General features: G+C 39.9%; 1 protein-coding gene across 1 annotated transcript in view; it reads left to right on the top strand.

Moving 5' to 3' along the window:
- LOC138019539 (uncharacterized) overlaps positions 1 to 10,035 on the top strand; it is a 25,937-nt gene extending 15,902 nt beyond the window's left edge. Inside the window, exons 4-5 of the mRNA XM_068866375.1 lie at positions 8,331 to 8,481; positions 10,001 to 10,035. Of these exons, the coding sequence (XP_068722476.1) occupies positions 8,331 to 8,481; positions 10,001 to 10,020 (171 nt within the window). The 3' untranslated portion in view covers positions 10,021 to 10,035. The remainder of the gene's footprint in view (positions 1 to 8,330; positions 8,482 to 10,000) is intronic.
- The last annotated feature ends 8,600 nt before the right edge of the window (positions 10,036 to 18,635 follow it).

The raw sequence follows: 18,635 nt of genomic DNA, 5'->3' as shown, positions 1-18,635 counted from the left end.
AAGCCGCCGCAGCCCGAGCTTCTGGACTGGTCAATCTTGTTTTCTCTCGTCAAACCGGTTATTCCAGTGCGAGCGTCCCTTTAGTGACAAAACCGATGGTTATAATTGAGCCCGCTGTACCATGAAAAACCAAGATGGCGGCGAGTTCTGGCATATTAGGCTTGGGTTCGTGACTGTATCGTGGCAACATGCAGTGCATATTCAATACAGATCTTACTCGATTCATGCAGAGCCTTTCTCGAGAACACCAAAATCGAGCAAGCAAAAGAAAGGCTCTGCTGGCAGGGTGGCAGCCCTGGAACGTTTGAGATGTGGACATATCGAGGAAAATAACAGCCCATCGCTCATCGGCAACGATCTATGCTGCGCCTGAAGATCAGAGCCGTACCCGGTTGGAATACTTGCAAATACATCCTTTCCTTTAAAGAGTGCTTCTATCCTATAAAGCCAAGGTATCTTAAAACTATCGGAGACGCTCTTCAATGCACGTTTTAAATCTACCTCATTGACCACCATTTTGAGAATTTAGCTCCAAAGAAATACGAGCCACGCAAATTTTGGTCAGCGTAGATCACTTAATAATGTGTGCAAAATTATTCCGGAACACGATTACTAACGGTAAATCACAGACCCTCCTTTCCAATTTTTTTTTTGCGGAGAGTGGGCGGCTGTACACAGGCTACAAGCTACTCTAAAGTCATAACTTTCACTGGTACCATAGCATCTTACTTTGGGGTTTTTTGAGCCTATGTATGGCGTTATATCCCCACCAAAATTCAACTTTCGCATTTTACGTTTGTTTCACTTTTCATCTTGGTCACATTTCGACATGCGAAGTCACAATTCTACATTCGAGTTTCACAATTCTACATTCGAGTTTCGCTTTGTGACATTACTCTCGGAAGCGCTACTGCACATTCATCATTCAACATGCAAGTCTAACCATATTATAGACCTTATTCCAAAATGGCCTTCATTTAAATATTCTGTTGTTTTTATTCAAATTAGCCCTTGATGCCTCGTTCTTGAGCTGAAAATTCAAAAGAATATTTTGCCTTGAACGAGGCATCAAGGTCTAATTTGAATAAGAACAAAAGAATATCTAAATGGCGGCAATTTTGGAATAAGGTGTATGTCTGTTTGATCATTTTATGCATGTTTTACTTTTCACCTTTCGATATGCATGAGTGATTTTACCTTTCGAAAGGAAAACCGCTGCACATACGCGGGAGCGGAAAATTCGTAACGCAGTGAATCAGATACTTACTGCCCTGGAAAAACATAACAAATCCAATGAAGGTTGATGGATTAGTTTTGGGATGTTTCTGGGAATTCCACTTTTCTATGGAGAAAGGGTTAGGTCTGGCGTTGATTTAGATCGTACAACCTTGTAGTGAGTGACCACTTAGCGTGGGCAATGTCTGTCCATTTTTCTACTGGATAGGGGACTTTCTGCCTAATGTATGCAGCTGTTGTTGAGTCCAACATAAACAGAAAGTTTTGCATTTGATTGTAAGATTTCAGTCAGTAAAGAGATCAACAGCTACCAAAGGCTCCGTAGCTTTTGATGATGCTGGGTGGTTTTGCCCACAATCATACTTCTTTGGTTCTTTCCCTGTTGTTTTAGCATTCGCACATTGTCTGCAGGTTTTTGTTTTAGCTGTGTATCCCAGAACCTTCCCATGTGTCAACCCCATAACTGCAGGATGACTTGTTGATGAATTATAACCCTTTTCCCTTTTTTGCCATCCCATGTCATACGAGCATGGGACACTAACACAGCCTTCCTCACCTACTTTCAACCCATTTTTTATGGCAGCACTTCAGTTTCTCTTCTGATAGTGCATTCATGCAGCTTGTTTTGGCAACACTCTCAACTGCAGATCCAATTTCTCGTTCTCTGGTCTTGAAAGTGACTGGTCTCATTGAAGGAATGTTTAGTGCACACGTTAAGTTGTTTATTAAGTTGTTTCTGCAGGAGCATAAAATAGATCTCATCTGATTTGCAATACTGACAACTTTGCAAATATCTTCTCATGACATCTAAGTCGATGATCCTACAACCATGTGGAATGCTCTTTTCTTGTTGTAATAGTTTCTGATTAAAATTTACAACAACATCAGGACATTTTAAAATTTTTTTATGTAACCTCCCTTGATTCTACATGTTTTTACTATCCTTTCTGGAGAAAAGATTATTTTCTTTTTTATTAAAACGATTTGGTTTGTTTTACTCAGTACGAAGAAAGAAAAATGTCCATGTTAAAGTTCTGACGGTACAGGAATATTTGTTTGGATGTTGCCAAAGAATTGGACGTTTGAGAACAAAAGAATGGCAATCTCAAATCTCGTTGTGAAGTAGCTAAATCAAGGTGAAGCTCGGTTTATTGCTAAATGCCACAATTGACCAAAAAAGTTGAAATCCAACCTAAATAGAACGGGTTACTCTTCTCTTGGGGGAGATGCTTTCCCTGTATTGTTAAATTCCACTTTTCTTTTCGCCCTCCATTCTCCTATTCCGTGAGTCCTCTCCTCCGAGTTTCTTCTGGCAATTTTCTTTTTCGAGAACCTTCCATTCTGATCACGTACTTGTATATTTTCATCCTCTTCCTTCTCCTGTGCACCCTAAACGAAGCCTCCAACCATCCAAAAATAAAGTCGATCGGTCCCGGACGTAAAATCATGGCTCTCGTTTCTCGCTGTCAGAACCGTAGTAAGTGCTCGTGCACTTGAAACGGGCGAAAACCGTTCATTATTAAAACTCAGTCTAGCACTGGTTTGCTGTAAAGTCCGTCGAGTAATGAAACAGGAGAGTAAGCGAAATGCAACTTTGGTGGCCATTTGTTTGTTTTTGTTTTCAGACTTTAAAGTCTCGCGCGCTCGCGCCATTCTCGTACCCATACCTCGCGCGCCAAAATACCCTATAGAGCCACCTTAAGGACTTTCGTGCTAATTGTTTGTGCGCAACTTTTACTGCACAAGTAACGCGACTGTAATATGTCACGCATTACTTCAAGCATTAGTTAAGAAAATTTTTTAGGTCGGCTAAAGTATGACACATTTATTTCCAATTCACCATGAAACTTTAACAAGAAAGGACCGGGAGGCTGGAAAAGGTAGTTAATGGAGGGCCGTTCGCAAAATCTGGATCGGACCGGACCGGACCGGACCGGTTTTCCAGAGGTGATTACAGATTCCGAAGCGGAATTATGAAAGATACGTTGTGACGAATTGACGTCAATAAGTGAATTGACTGAGTACACAACGGTCTTCTTCTTCAAACATGAAAACTGACAACATTTTTCTACTTTACCCCAGTCCCTGACAATTGCACAATAGCTTGATTTAGCAACAGAAAGGGAGCGTCCGTTGACGAAAGGAGAGCCCGCCGAATAGTTGGGATTCTGCTCGCCATCGTCAACTGACATTCCCGTTCTGTTGCTAAATCAGGATATTGTGCAATTAGAAGGGACTGGGGTAAAATAAAGAATTGTCACCAGTTTTCATGTTTGAAGAAGAAGATCGTTGTGTCCTCAGTCAATTCGCTTATTGACGTCAATTCGTCACATCGTATCTTTCATAATTCCGCTTCGGAATCTGTAATCACCTTTGGAAAAAAAAAAACATTTCGACGAGTCTCAATAAATAAGGAGACGACTACAGAAGAGAGAAAGGCACAGAATCCGAGCACGTGTTCTGGTGTTCTTGATCCGGTCCGAGTTTTGTCAATCCGATCCGATCCGATCCGATCCGATCCGATCCGGGTTTTGCCAACGGCCCTAATCGAGTAGTGGTTGAAAGTTTTGAAAACTCGAGAAAGTTAGTTTTAGTCAGCGACGTTGCGTAAATTTAATGGGGTTGGTTTTTTGAAATGTTTTTATTACGTTACGAACTTTTTAGTTCAAAATGAATTCATGTTTTTGAAGTTCTCTTCTTTTACTTTCACGAAAATAGAGCAGAATTATCTCCTCTTCCTAATCCACTTGAATAGTGCTAACCTGTGAGGAAACAGACCGAGATTATATTTTACAAAAAACACACTCCAGAAGATGAGAAAGACGGCTGTGGAGAGATATGATAGAAAACACTAACTAAATAAAGATAACGCCTGCTTGAAACTTCGTCGTTATGCTTGAGAAAGTTTTTTTTTTTTTGACAAGCGATGGTGTCTTGGGTTCCAGTCCTTTCCCGACAGGTCACGCAAAATCGTGACAAACTCTTCGCAACATCACATCGATTTTAGTCGTTTAGATCATCGGTGACCCCTATTTTTTAAGATATGAATCACTCGCTCTTCTTACAATCTACAAAATATGATGAAATGAAAAGAAATCTTCTTTCCTTGTGTCCTGAGTTCCGGAAGTGGTTTCAATGGGTAGCGCTTGCGAAAACGCTCGTGAGGTTAACTCCACTGTTAACGACATCCATAGTGGCATACAATCATCTAAAAAACCCACTCCTATATTTGTATTGACACAAATATTTCACTCTAACATATTATTTTTAGGATTTTCGACGGATGAGTAGATAAGGCTACATCTCGTTATGATGACCTATCTATCGAAATTAGGGCATTTTTCCCTTGCCTTTTTCTCCGAAACAAAGTCGGTGACCTCCCAATTTTTCCTCACTTTTGGAATAAGTAATTTATGACCTAACTTCAGGCGAGAAATAAAACAAATTTCAATTTGAGAAGATTTTCGCGCGAACGTGCTTAATATATAGGTTTAGCCAAGCCTAAAAGCGGAGCTCCGTGGTTATTTATTCTTACTGCCTGTAGGGTTAGTGAAAATAAAAGGTTTCGAATTGTCCGCTTTTTGATACTTCCGGTTGCTGCTTTGATAATTAAATCATTTTCTTTGCTTTCTTCTATAGAAAAATTCATTGCCTAACTAGTGAATTCCTCGGTACATTTTACGGTAAAAACCGATATCGCATGAATCACGAAGCCATGAGTACGATATCGGTTTTTCGAGTGAAATGTACTTTGGAATTCATGGCCCACAAGGCCAAGGAATTCATGGCCCACAAGGGACATGATGCAAATTAAAGAGTTGCTGCAAATAAAATAAAGTTGCTGCAATTAAATAAAGTTGCTGCAAATTATAAAGAATGTTGCTTCAAATTAAAACATCAAAAGTATGCGCGCGCACTGAAGGAAGGACAGGTACAAAACAGAGGTCACAGGTCACAGGTCACAGGACCCAAGTCACAGGACATTGTTTTAGCAATACAGAGACAACTCTAACTGTTTACAAATGCTAACATTAGGTCTAATTAAGCCTAAGGTTAGCTTTAATGAATGTTTAGGATATTGTTAAAACAATGACCTGTGACTTGTGTTTTGTATCTGCCCTTCCTTCAGTGCGCGCGCATACTTTTGATGTCTTTGCAGCAACATTCTTTAATTTGCCGCATGTCCCTTGTGGGCCACCGTAGTTTGGCAATGAATTTTTCTTGAACCGCTTGAGTCTTAAAAGAAAACAAGCGCACCCTCAGTGAGCGAATGGAAAAGGAAAAAAGCCATTTCAGAGTCAACTGTCAATAGCCAGCGAATAGGAATCACGCTAAAATTAGAAGCCATAAAAAAAAACTCTGTCAGTTCAAGGTCAAAAAAGAGTTTTACTGATGTACTTTATTCCACTTATCTCTGAAAACGAGATCATTCACATTTTGATCTATTTCACTGAAACACGCCAGGTTGGCTTGGAACAAGAATGGGTAAAATACGGCAATGCAACCAAGAAAGGACGAATTTCAAACAAAATCCGCTCTAACACTTAAATAACGTTTATGTGCTTTAAACAAACTTCGGAAAACACAAGCTAGTGAAATTCACCCTAATTTTACGAGAACTCATTGCGATTACCTGTTTATAAAACATAGGGGCAAAATTTTCTTGTCACTGTCGAGGCACATCGAAAACCAGTTGGGCAAACGGATTAAAAGGTTCGGTCGCATTTTAGAGCAAAACAAACTAAACAAATCAACTTTTTCTTTATGTCCAAAAGAGTACAGACAATTGTTATTAATTCCAGTTGACAATAAAAATTCGATTTTCATTCCTGAACAAAGGAAAAAGCGATGAAACCACTTTTTGAAAATAACGAACGGTTTAGTGCCCAAGGAAAGAGTTTGTAACATCATGTAACCTTATCAGAGCTTCTAAAGATATGCCGAAAAATGCAATACAGAGGAAAAAGCGGCTCAGCTTTTAAGACCTTATCTTTGTCTTCGGTCAGTTTTCTAGCTTCTTTCACAGTATCCTTTGACTCACATATGTCATCCATGTACACATTGTTGGACAGGGAGTATAGCTTCCTTTGTACTGACTGTGATAGCGACGCTAATCTTGACGGCATTACTTTCATGAAGTAACTGATAGTGATGTTGTGGACCTCCCGTTCCCTTCTCCAGCGTTGTACACTGTTATTGCGCCTGCAGGTATCCATTTTATGTCCTCTTCTGGCCCTCTTTAAACGACTGAAACACACGTGGTTGGCTTTGGCGGTTGCGATGCGGTCATTGATGGCGAGGGTTGCAAATTTCGCGCATTGATCAGGCCAGTGCGTTGAGGTTTTGCACAACCAGCATTTTTGCCAAACAGTGTTGTTGATCTTGTCTGATCGGAGCTGTGGCGCGCATTCGCGATTTCATCTCCGCAGTCATCCAACTCATTAACGCATGCAGTGTAGCGGGCTTCTTTTCTCTTTCCAAATCTCTGGCCCAAACCTTTCTGTCGTTAGGGCACATCTTTTGCTCTATGACTGACAGCATGTGGTCGTTGTCCATATCGCTGGGGAGTCCGACCCCGGGGGGTACTCGATATATCCCTGAGTGGGGAGGTGCGGCGCGGCTCCTCATACTCTGACCCTGTTTAAGAAAAATATCGCTGATTTTCCTACCCATTTTAAGACAGAATTCCGATTGTTGATACCCTGTTTAAGACATTTAACTCAGTTTAAGACAAAAGTTGATAAATCGATACCCTCATTAAGACAAAAAATGATAAATTCGATACACTGTTCAAGACAAAAATCCCGAAAAACATACCCTGGCTAGCCGCACGTCCCCATTAAGCCCTTTAAGGGAGTACCCCCCCCCCCTCAGGAGTCCGACCTCTTTCAGAGTATTGTAACATTTTTTTACAAGATGTACCAGGTCACAGAATCGCACGTCTTCCCCTTCCTGTAAGGCTTTGAATTGGACTAAATCCTGTGTTACAAATCTGTCTGATACAAATCGCGGATCGCCTTAAATGGAGTCTAGATACTCCCACGCGGCATCATGATCGCTTGCGATTCCTTTAATCAGGTCTATCGGTTATCTCGTAAGCAGGGTCGCAGAAGCGTTACCGCATCTCTCTTCGCGTACTTTCCTTTCCTTTTATTGCGTGCTTGAAATCGGAACGAAAGATCGCATAATCTCTTACGTTTCCGGCAAAAACAGGTAGCTTCGGTTTTTCTAGTTTGAACGTGCAGGCGCCAGTTTGAAATGTACTTTGGGACAGTTGTTCTGTACTAGCGATCGGTGTCAATGTGACCTTTTTTACGCTGTTCATTGCGTGATTTTGCATGTCATCAGCTGTATGGACGCTGTCAATTACTTCTTCTGAAGACGCGCTTTGCTTAGCACTAATGTCCGGAAGGGCTTGGTCAATGGATTGAATAACTGTCATTCCTGAGCTGTGAGAATCCTTGCTAGGTGTTATCTTCGGCATATTTGAAATTCCTTCGCTTTTACGTGCTCCATTGCTTAAAACGCTTTCCTTTCCTTTACTCAAATCACCAATTTCCTTTAAGTTATTTGAACCAGACTGGTTTATATTTTCAATAAACATTTTAGCATCTACTTCTAGATTCATAAATATTTGCTGGCAATCGGCAAGCCACTCTTTTTCTTTGGCATAAGCGTCATCATCATCATTGAGTTTGGCATACTTTTCGTTTCTTGAGATTTAAGTTTCGTACGCTCCCTGGAGTTTATCTATAGCTTGTCTTACCTTATCTGGAGGTCTCCTGTGCTCTACTGTATGTATTAACGAGTTTCTGACTCTTGTAAATGCTGACGTAGCTGTACGTTAGTGCAGAGCGTGCATAAGTCACGAAAATAAGTCTGTTGGAAGCCATTCTCGTTACAGAGCCTCGGATCGACCCAAGGCTCTGGAAAACACTAATCAGAGACGCTTTTGATTGTTCTTCACGAAAACCAATGAGAAGACACTTTATTTCAGGGTTCCCCAGAGCTTTTCTTTCCCTCAGTAAAGAGAAGAGCTCTCGCAATTGAACCCAGGCCAGATATACTAAACTTTGTTATTCATTTTATGTTAGGGATTGGCAAGATGTTTGGATTCAAGCAACTGCTTTGGCAATTTTACCAATGGTCTTCGCAAGCTCATTTTCAATCAACTTGTCTTCACCAAGAAGGTTAGACTCTGCCCTGAAAACGACTACGACCATCTTTTGGTGGATGCCATGCGTGGTAAGCGAAGAGATTTTTCTCACAGTACTCTATTTAACCAATTCATTGCAATGAAAACAACCTTCAACCGAGCTTCAAGGATACGACTTATGTTCCCTGGCGAGGAAAGTGTCAGTTGAACGTGTCTAATAATTTTTTGGTGTTTTTAATTTTCAGCCCCTGAACCGGGCTAGGGTTTTTCAGCGCGGGCAATCGGGCTGAAAAATCCATGTATTCGCCATCATTTTTTCATCCCGGGCTGAAGAAATAACGTGAGCATGCGTATCGTTTGTGTTTTCGCATCTCAGTAAATTTTCTCATGGAAATTTGCGTTTTGCGCCCGGGCTAAAATTGAGCATGTAATCGCAACAAAATTTCAGCCCGGGCTGAAACTCACCATGCAATCAGGCCCAATATTATGTATCGTCACAGTACTCCTTTGAACTCCGTAACGCGAAGGAAAGCTGTTATGAAGCAGTGCACTGTGACACATTTCTCTTTTGTCTTTATTTCACGCACAGCATTCTACAATAAAAGCACACGGCCCCCAACGCGCAACGGGGTCATAATATGTGGAAAACGGGAACCGGAAGTGTAGCATCTAATCCAACATTCTTAATTAATTTATTTTTTGACAAATAAACAGAAAAAAAAACAAATACACTTCTATAAATATCTAGCACTGAGAACTACATTCACACTACACTGAACTGGGGTTAAGGGCTAAGGCTCAATTCAAACGTCGCACTTCTGTCGAGTCGAACTCACACTGGATTGAGTTCGACACGGCATAATTGCGACATCTGAATCACCTATCGAATTTCTGCCGCAAGTTTGACAGGCTGTCTCGAACTTGCGGCAGAAATGCGGCACCAATTCAGAACATGTCTGTCGTGTCAAATGTATACATTATTTTATAAATTATAATTAGGATGGTACGCGCTTTCTCATTGGTCAATAGCTGTGTAAACACGGTAGTGACATCACACGAATTTTGATTGGATAGGTGTTGTCTGACGCGCGTTTTGATTGGCTGGTAGGAAATATGAGCGCGAATCAAGAAAATCTGTTTAAATCAAGAGGTAAAAAAAAACACCAGCATTTTCCTTCATTTGTCGAATTATTTTTGAGAAATATTTTATAAAAGCAATAGAGGACTATTTTCCCTGTTAACATAGCCTCATCCAAACACGAGCAGGAGTAGAGAGAATTCTCGATAGTTATGCAAACCCTCGACTGCGTCTCGGGCTTGCATAACTGTCGAGAATTCTCCCAACACCCCCTCGTGTTTGGGCTATGGTAACACGGAAACTAGACGCTTTGTGAGCGTAAACTGGGTTGCCTGTCGTACAGGTTACACAAAAACAGACGGCGCTGAATTGGGTGATATTGAACTGCAGTGTTCCAGTAAATTGGGGTGGGGGTGGGGGGCAGTCACGAAGACCATTTGAGGGGTCACCCAGACGTCATGCCAGCAGTGGCCCTTTGGCTCACAGGTTCACACGTTTAATTATTTTGTTATATCCGGTCCTGTTTTTAGGTCTTTCAGTTCAAAGATAACAAAACACGCTCTGGAGTGAAACTTACTCGTTTCTTCTTTAAAGGGGCTATGTCACCTAAAATGATATAATTCCAAAACGTAGAATGAAACATTGCAACAACCACTTAAAACTGTTGAACAACAAAACGAAATACTGCAAAAAGGAAAGAGAAGCATGGATGGACATAAATGGACAAGAATGTGCAGAGTTGAGTACAAAATAAATGTAAATTGCGAGACAACTGAGATGCGACTTCAGTTAACACTGTGACGCATTCAAGGCGTTCGATTCCTTTTAAACCCATACAGAAGTTGCCATTTGGTTTCAGTGTTGTCCATAACAGCACAGTTAGTAAAATAATACTAGAAACAAAGCTCTGATATCTGACGGTCAAAGATGCAATTGTTGTCGATGACCATTACTCATCGCTTTTAAGATTCCGGATATATATTTTTCCCCGCCCGTCTTGTTTATCCAATTAAAGTTCCATTCTTGAGCTCCGTAAGGGTATATTTTCCTTAAAGATCCACTAAAACGCCATTCGCGTTACAATGACTTTCGACGCCATTGCAGGTTAATTAAATATTCTACTGTGTCCACCACATAAAATCAAAATATCAGAAGAATACCACCAGATAAAATCTACCAAAATACGCGCAGATGACTTTACCCACAAAGACACTACTTAGCAGGGGAGTGACGGGAAAAAAAATAAAAATAAAACTAAAACGACGAAATGAAACGCAGATTCCGACTGGGTTTGGCAACCCAGTAAAAAGAGAGATGAGGCTATGTAAACGCGGAAAAAGTCCTCCATTGCTTAAAAAAGGTATGAACATATTTGCAAGACATTCCTACGACTTCCGCTGTCCAAAATGCGGCAGGTCCAACATGATATAAATGCGGCGCAATTAAACTGTACGTCCGAATTAGGTGTCCAACTTTTGTCGAACTCAATTCAATTGAGTTCGACACGGCAGAAGTGCGACGTTTGTATTCTATTTGCAAAAAAATGGTTATGGCATCTTAACTGCACAAACTTCTTATAAATTAAGTATTACGAAAGCAACGTTTCAGAAATCTAGAGTAGAACTTCATTTTAAGTTCTTGTAAAGATATTTTATTTTGTACAAATTTTTGCGTGTACATAAAATATTTAGCGAAGAGAAGGTACAGTTTAATTCTCGTATTGTTGGATCGCACTAGACGAGTGCTTTGCCGAAGAGAATTTCAGTTGGAGATAGAAAGAGAGGCAGCATTTTCTTCATTAAACCATTTAATGACTTCCGAGTAAAATTCTTTAGACCAGTGGCAATTACAAAAGGTATGGATAATTTTCGAGACCACTAGTGACAACTATTCTGTGCAGGAGCTTGAAATTTTCTCAGTTTGTTATCGCTTGAGATATACTTCACACGGCTGAAGAAAGAATCAATCATAGTGGCGTCTGACTATAAATCTCTCTGCCATTTTTCACTCCCCTTCAATGTGTGTTTGTACTTGGGGTTCCTTATCAAAAGCCAGTAATAGTCCATGTTTTTCATTTTAAGCCAATTTGTAGTGGTATCCGTAGTTGGCTGGAGCTCACTCGCTGAAAAGAAGATCTGAGACTTGTCTATTAATTTTACTCTTGCCCTATCAGTAATCCAACATGCACTTCCTAAAGTTCTTATGACAAGATGTAGAACTGTCTTGCACGGTCTAATAATTATTTAACTTTCGTACAGTGACTTGTTCGAAAGTTCTAATTATGACATAGATTAAAGAAATGAAAAACGCGCCGAGTGCATTGTTGAGTTTTATAAGCAAGCGGAAACTTTAAAGAACACGAGATGGAGAGAAGTGCTAGAGAAGCACGAGCCGTAGGTGAGTGTTTCTCGCACTTCTGCAGTGTTCTCAAAAAATCCCAAGCGCTTATATAACTCAACAATTTGTTTTTATTTCTTTTATTAGATAGTGACGAAGAAATTCAGGCGAAACCACTTGTTTGCAAACAAGTTTAATCAATAAACATCGATTTTCTCCTAACATCAATAAGCATTATTTTTCATTGGTTCAAACCGTGAATGAAAATAAAACGCTACCAATTTCATTTTGCTTCAATTTGTCACCTTGGACTGTTTGTGTGTTAAGGTTCTTAACTGAAAGATCAAATGTTTGAGAAAGTTGAAACACATTACTCCTTTGTACGTGGAGGCAAATTCATGTTAATTAACCCTTTCACCGCCATAAATGCCAATTGACACTTATAGATTTTACTCTGTCTAACGCCAGACGATCCCTCGGCGGTGAAAGGGTTAATTTGTACTGATAACGCCTGAATATGACAGCGGATAGCCTGCGAAAGCGCGGTGGACTGGACCTGGTCACCTCTTGTCATGGCCAAATGGCAGAAAGCTTTCGCAGAGGGAGCAAGGTTAGCCGCCGTTTGCATTGCTTTAACGACTCTAAACGTAAGTTGAAACCACCTGCAGTGGAACCTTGATTTAACGAAGTGCCAAGGGACTGGGGAAATTGGTTCGTTATATCGAAGATCTCGAAATAACGAATTTGCAGAAAGACAAACAAAATGTTCGTAAATTCGAGGTATAATTGTTTTAATGGTGTTACCTTGCGCTACCCAGCATTTCTGGATCTGAACGGTTACTGTAAATAACATTTTAGGAAACGTTTGTAGTAAAGTTTGACGCTTTCAATTGCTTAAAACCTAAGACAAGCTCTTACAAATATATAAAAAAAAAGCTCCACTCAGAACTCTCGAGACAGCTCCGTTCCACTGCCAGCATGCAGGAATTTTTCGGTTCCAACCTCCCCCGACCATAGCCAGTCCCTCGTCCCAAAATTATTGCTCAAAGTGCGTTTGTTTTACCTATACTAAAGGAAACCAAAACCTTCAAACTGGATAACTTTAGGCCTAAACATCGCTTTTAGGCATAATGAGGTTTACGTTTATTATTAGTAAAGGTTCTGTAACAGGTGACCTGTGAAAAGTGACCTGTACTTTAAACCTGTTGGACACTGCTTTCCGATGTTGGTTTTGAAGTGATTAGTTGTTGTTGATGTTGACTTACTTTTGTTGGTTATTGTATTAGCCGTCGAAAATTTGGACGTATTTTTTTTTGCTGACCTAGGGAGAAAATTTTGAACTGCAAGTTGGTTGTTGACGGTTGGCAGCAATTTGATTTCTTAAATTTTGCACTATTCCGCCAACCATATTGTTAGATGTTGACATTTCTTCATTATATCGGGGTATATTTTACGTTTGGCCTTCTGGATCATGTTCGTTGTAATCGGTGGATTTCATAAATATGGAGGTTCGTTATATAGAGGTTCTGTTCCTAACATTTTACTGTAACTTTCGCCGGGCTGAAGACTGATATCGTTTGTTATACCGAGGAATTCGTTACATAGAAATTGATTTTATCAAACGAGTTGATAAAGGTCGAATAACCACCGTAAAAGATTTGGAAATCTGATGTTTCGAGCGTTAGCCCTTCGTTGAAGCGAATAGAGGAATTGTGGTTGTTGTTGGTTTATATGTGTGCGGAGAAGCTTTGCTATTGGTAGAAATAGGATGACGTGAATTTGTGAATAGATTAATGGAATGAGAGGCGTTCATTGATTCCCTGTGGATAGAGTGTGCCCAGTTGAAATATAAATTTTTGTTCGAGATTTTTACGGCTTTCTGTGTTTCCGTGGTGTAAGGATAGGCCACAAATAGTCATGTTGTGGTGGGAGTGATTAGGAAGATTAAAATGGCGTGCAACTGGTTTTAAGGCATCTGTGTCGTTTTTTTCTACATCTCGTAGGTGTTCGCGAAAGCGGTCTGCCAATGTTCTCCCTGTTTCGCCTATGTAGATATTTTTGCATAGTGTGCAGGTTACGCAGTAGATGACGTTTGCGGAGATGCATGTAAAGTGGTCAGTGATTTTAGCAGATTAATTAGGTCCTGAGATCTTAACCATGTTAGAAATAAAGGGACAAGTTTTGCATCGTGTGCGTGTACATTTGAAAGTTCCTGGTTGGCTGTCTGACTTGAAAGTGCTCCTAACTAGAAAGTTGACTATGTTTTTGTTGCATTTGAATGAAATAAGTGGTGGTAGAGAAAAAGTGTGTTTAGTTTCGGGATCATTGCGGAGAATTTTGAAGTTTTTGAGAATTACATTTTTGACTGCAAGGTTTTGTGTATGGTAGGTGAGGGTGAATGGAATTCTGTTGGTTTCTTTGTTCTGTGATGATTGTAGTGCAGTATCTCGATCGATTTCTTAGGCACGATGTTTGCCTCTGGTGACAGCGGAGTGTGGGTAGCCCCGTTTTTTGAAAAACTGGCACATTTCCTCACATTTGTTGTTAAAATCGGAGTTGTTACTACAAAGACGCCTCAGTCTAAGAAATTGAGAGAATGGAATGGCATTTTTTTATGTGTTGTGGATGAGAGATGAAATGTAATAAATAGTTATGAGAGTCGGTAGGTTTGTAGTGCACGCTGGTAGATAAACCAGTGGCACTACAAACCTATGGACTGATCCTGAAACTAAACACATCTTTTCTCTACCACCACTTATTTCATTCAAACGCGACAAAAACATAGGCAACTTTCTAGTTAGGAGCGCTTTCAGGTCAGACAGCCAACCAGGAACTTTCAAATGTACACGCACACGATGCAAAACTTGTTCCTTTATTTCTAACATGGTTAAGATCTCAGGACCTAATTAATCTGCTAAAATCACTAACCACTTTACATGCATCTCCGCAAACGTCATCTACTGCGTAACCTGCACACTATGCAAAAAGATCTACATAGGCGAAACAGGGAGAAGATTGGCAGACCGCTTTCGCGAACACATACGAGATGTAGAAAAAAACGACACAGATGCCTTAAGAGTCAATGTCACTAATTTTCAACCGGGCAATGCAATAGCGAAAAAACGGAAAATCTGAAAAAATTCTCAAGATAGCCCTTGGTGAACTATTGCTAAAAATATAGATTTTACCTCGATCCGATAAACATTTTGGACGTACGGAGATAAACTTCGTTTCGCAGCTCTCAGACCTGGTTTTAGGCGTCTGATACCGCATACCGCTGAGACCTCCTTTGAAAATTAAAACACCTTTTTTACGAAACAAAAAGGAACTAATCAAATAAGGCAGACGATAATACACATTTTGAGTGGTTATTTTCTCAGTTTAAATTAAAACTGAATTTTTGACAAACTTTCCACTATTTACAAAAATTCGAGCGATTTCTCGCTGCGCAAAATTCACAAAATTAAGGGCCTAAAATCATTGACTGGTACCTCGCCTGGTGTATCGAGGCTTATTCCACGTGAAGGAGCATTATTTGTTCTTGCAAAATCCATTTTCAAAACTATGGGCTACTTAAAATACAATTTTTGAGATCGAAAAGTACACGCAATAGTTTCGTGAAATTTGAGCTCTTTTGATAATGGCGTACCGATGTCGAAAGGTCACATAAACATAACGACAATATATTTTTGGAAGTTAGCGATTTAATATTATCTGCTATCACTCACAAACTAATGTTTAAAAGACTAATTTGCGTAATTTGCCATCTCTATTGAGGAAAAATTAGAGAATCTGGTCGTTTATTTTGATCTCGAGTTCTCAAGTGTACACGGGTCACGTAAAGTTTGTCAAAGGTTGAAGGTGAGGCACTCATTGTCAAATCAAATCAAAACATTTTCTAGACAGAAATTTGTCTCAAACACACACGGCAACTTGAAATGGATGGCTCCTCATACCTTTCAGCGGGCTTTCTGGATACTGAAGAAACCTGGACTTCGTAGCGAATTCAAAGTTTGGTCAAATGCAACTGATAACAGTCGATTGCGTTACAATTCACAAGGAGACCGCTGGTCAAAGAACTATAAGGTCGATCACGCTAAGGAATTTAAAGAAATATTTTGAATAAATATAAATTTGACACGAGCTGCTATTACTCTGAAAGACGTTACTGTTGTAATTATTTTTAATTTTTCAAAGAAAAGAAAACTAAGTCGGGCTCGGACGGTCGGAGAGAAACTGAACATTTCCTTATATGGTGACAAAACATAATCTCATTTGTTTCGGTATTTATTAGATTAAATACTCTGTCATTTTGAACTTCTTTTACTTTACCTTATTTGGATCATGATATCGAAAAATACCCGCGTCACTGAATTTAGTATGCTACAGAGGCGTCTGTTGCGCTGCGTTTGTTGTTTGTTGTTAAATTCGCATTGGACTTTCAACAAGAGAAATACCGTGATATCGTGTTTTCAGTAAATGTGTTGAAACTCGTCTCGGGAATGGCATTGTGTGAATATGCTACTCAAGTTGGCGGACAATGCGGAGCTAGCGCAGATAATCCAGGTAGCTCTCTATGTAGGGCAATCACAAAATGTGACAAGGATATAAGAAGTCACCTGAGGTCTGTTGGCGCTGGTTTTGCGGATTCAACAGTAAAGACTGAGGCAGAACTTCTTCTTGCCAGGGCAGGTATGCATTAACACAGATCTTTGTAAATGTGAATTTGGTAGGCTTTTTGCTCAAGCCAGAGTTAGACAGTGTAGTGTGTATATTAGGGGATTGGGTGGGGGGGGGGGGGGAGGGTGCTGGTGGTGGTTAATGATGTAACGAGATACCTAAAAGAAGTAATCATAACCCTAATTTGAAACACTGCAGGGTATAGCATATTTTTTGATCAAGCTTATTTCGGTGTAAACATACCGTAATAGCTCAACCACCTGAAAACTCCACGCCCAAGCCCCCTGGTGGACCCTGGCCACGCCTACAGATTCTAATGCTTGGACTGAATATGAACGAAAACACTCTTTGAGTGGGCATTATGTATTATGAGCGTTTTTTTTTCTTACATGTGTCACTGACTTCCATGGCGCGTTTGTACTACCTACGAAATCCATATTGCAAATAGAGCGTTCATATTCAAAAGATTCTGGTCGTAACCATGTCAGCAATTTGTTGTTTCTACGTCAACAACTTGCAAAGCGCTTTACAAATACCTACCTTGAAAATTACTAAAATTGCTTTGGGTAATTGTAATCTTTCTTTTAACGGCTAGTGCTGTTTTGGTTGCTTTTTGGCGCTAAATTTGCTGTTTACATACAGGAAGACTTATATAAATTTTCAATCGCAAAATTATATTCTTTTCAAAATCTCACCCTCGAGTTTATTCTTGAAGTATTCTTAAAATTTCGCACATTTCAGCCTTGATATTCCTGTAAAATATGTTCTTATTAAAAAAAGGTATTTTTAAGCTAACTAAGGATAATCGAACTGTGTTTGTCTAGATCTGACCGCTCCTTCTTTTTTTAGGTATATTCGACATCAGCGAAAGCCACCTTAACATCTCCATTTGTCCAAAACATCGGGATGCATTTGGCATACGCTGGCGTTGCCGAAAGCGATTCTGTTCTGTTCCGCCAAGTTGGGCACCTCATCAGGCAACGCAAATGAAAGGAGATCGGAGTATTACATTTGTCCAGTCGAAACTTATCTACAAGATGACGTCAACTGTAGTTCCTATCGGATCTCGTAAGTACTCTAGTGTGAGTTTTAGTCAAAGTAATCTTGTAGTGAGATGACTGTTTCTTCTTACAGCTTGTACTGTGTAGAGCGATAAGAGGCAGTCTAAATTTCCGCTTGCTGCAGATTATACACGAAAGCCATTAATTTTCAGTGCTGTAATGTATGAATATTATACTTGTTTTATTGTTTGCAGCAATATGCAAGCTTTGCCGTGTTTTGCTGAGTAGTCCAGATCTCACGCCCCGAACTCAAAAGACGGAGACTGTAGCCGATGAGCCACTAGTTAAAGAGCCATCACCTCCAAACGAGTCCACCGAAAGTGAAACTGTAAGTCGAAGGAAAAAACCTAGATACGAGCGCATTATATTTAACAACTATTCACCTCGACTTCGTCTCGGGGAATATTCACCAATGTTTACCTCGTCTGCGGTGAATAATTGTTAAATATAGTTAATTTTTACTTTCTGCGCAGTTGCTGGAAATGCAGATGGTTAATTAACAATTATTCCATGAGCGCGCGTTGGATATGAGATGGTAAATAGCCAACGAGGCGCGTAGCGCCGAGTTGGCTATAACCACTCTCATATCCAACAAGCGCGAATGGAATAATTGTTTTATTAAAAACGCCCCTAAAATATAGAAAACTAGACTACAATAAAATTAAAAAGGCCCAAAAAATCACGCGTATGCTTGCCGTGTCTGTAGATCATGGTATAATGGCTCATAACCCATGATGGCTTAGCCAATCAAAACTCTCGAATTGCATTATCCAATGATCCAGTTTTTAATAAAATACCATATCTAGACTCTAACTTAAGTGCGTTGTATACAAAAGTTTTGCTTTCCGAGATAGCTTTTGCGTTTAGCTTTGAAAAAATGGGGAAATGCTATTGAAGATTGGGACACAACATTTAAATTGCTTGTAGCACAGACTACAGTGATATGATATTTACTCATTTGTCATCTTTATAACATTATAGGATAACGCGGATGAAAGTAGCAGTACAGATGTGCTGTGTCAGGCGATGGAAAGTATCATGATCGCATCAAACGACACAAGTCTGTATGTCCCGTCTCAAACGGAAA

This window comes from Montipora capricornis, chromosome 10 (genome assembly GCF_036669925.1).
Source record: "Montipora capricornis isolate CH-2021 chromosome 10, ASM3666992v2, whole genome shotgun sequence".
Classification (NCBI taxonomy): Eukaryota; Metazoa; Cnidaria; class Anthozoa; order Scleractinia; family Acroporidae; genus Montipora; species Montipora capricornis.
The sequence above is the reverse complement of the archived record's forward strand: the minus strand, read 5'-3'. Positions and strand labels throughout refer to the sequence as shown.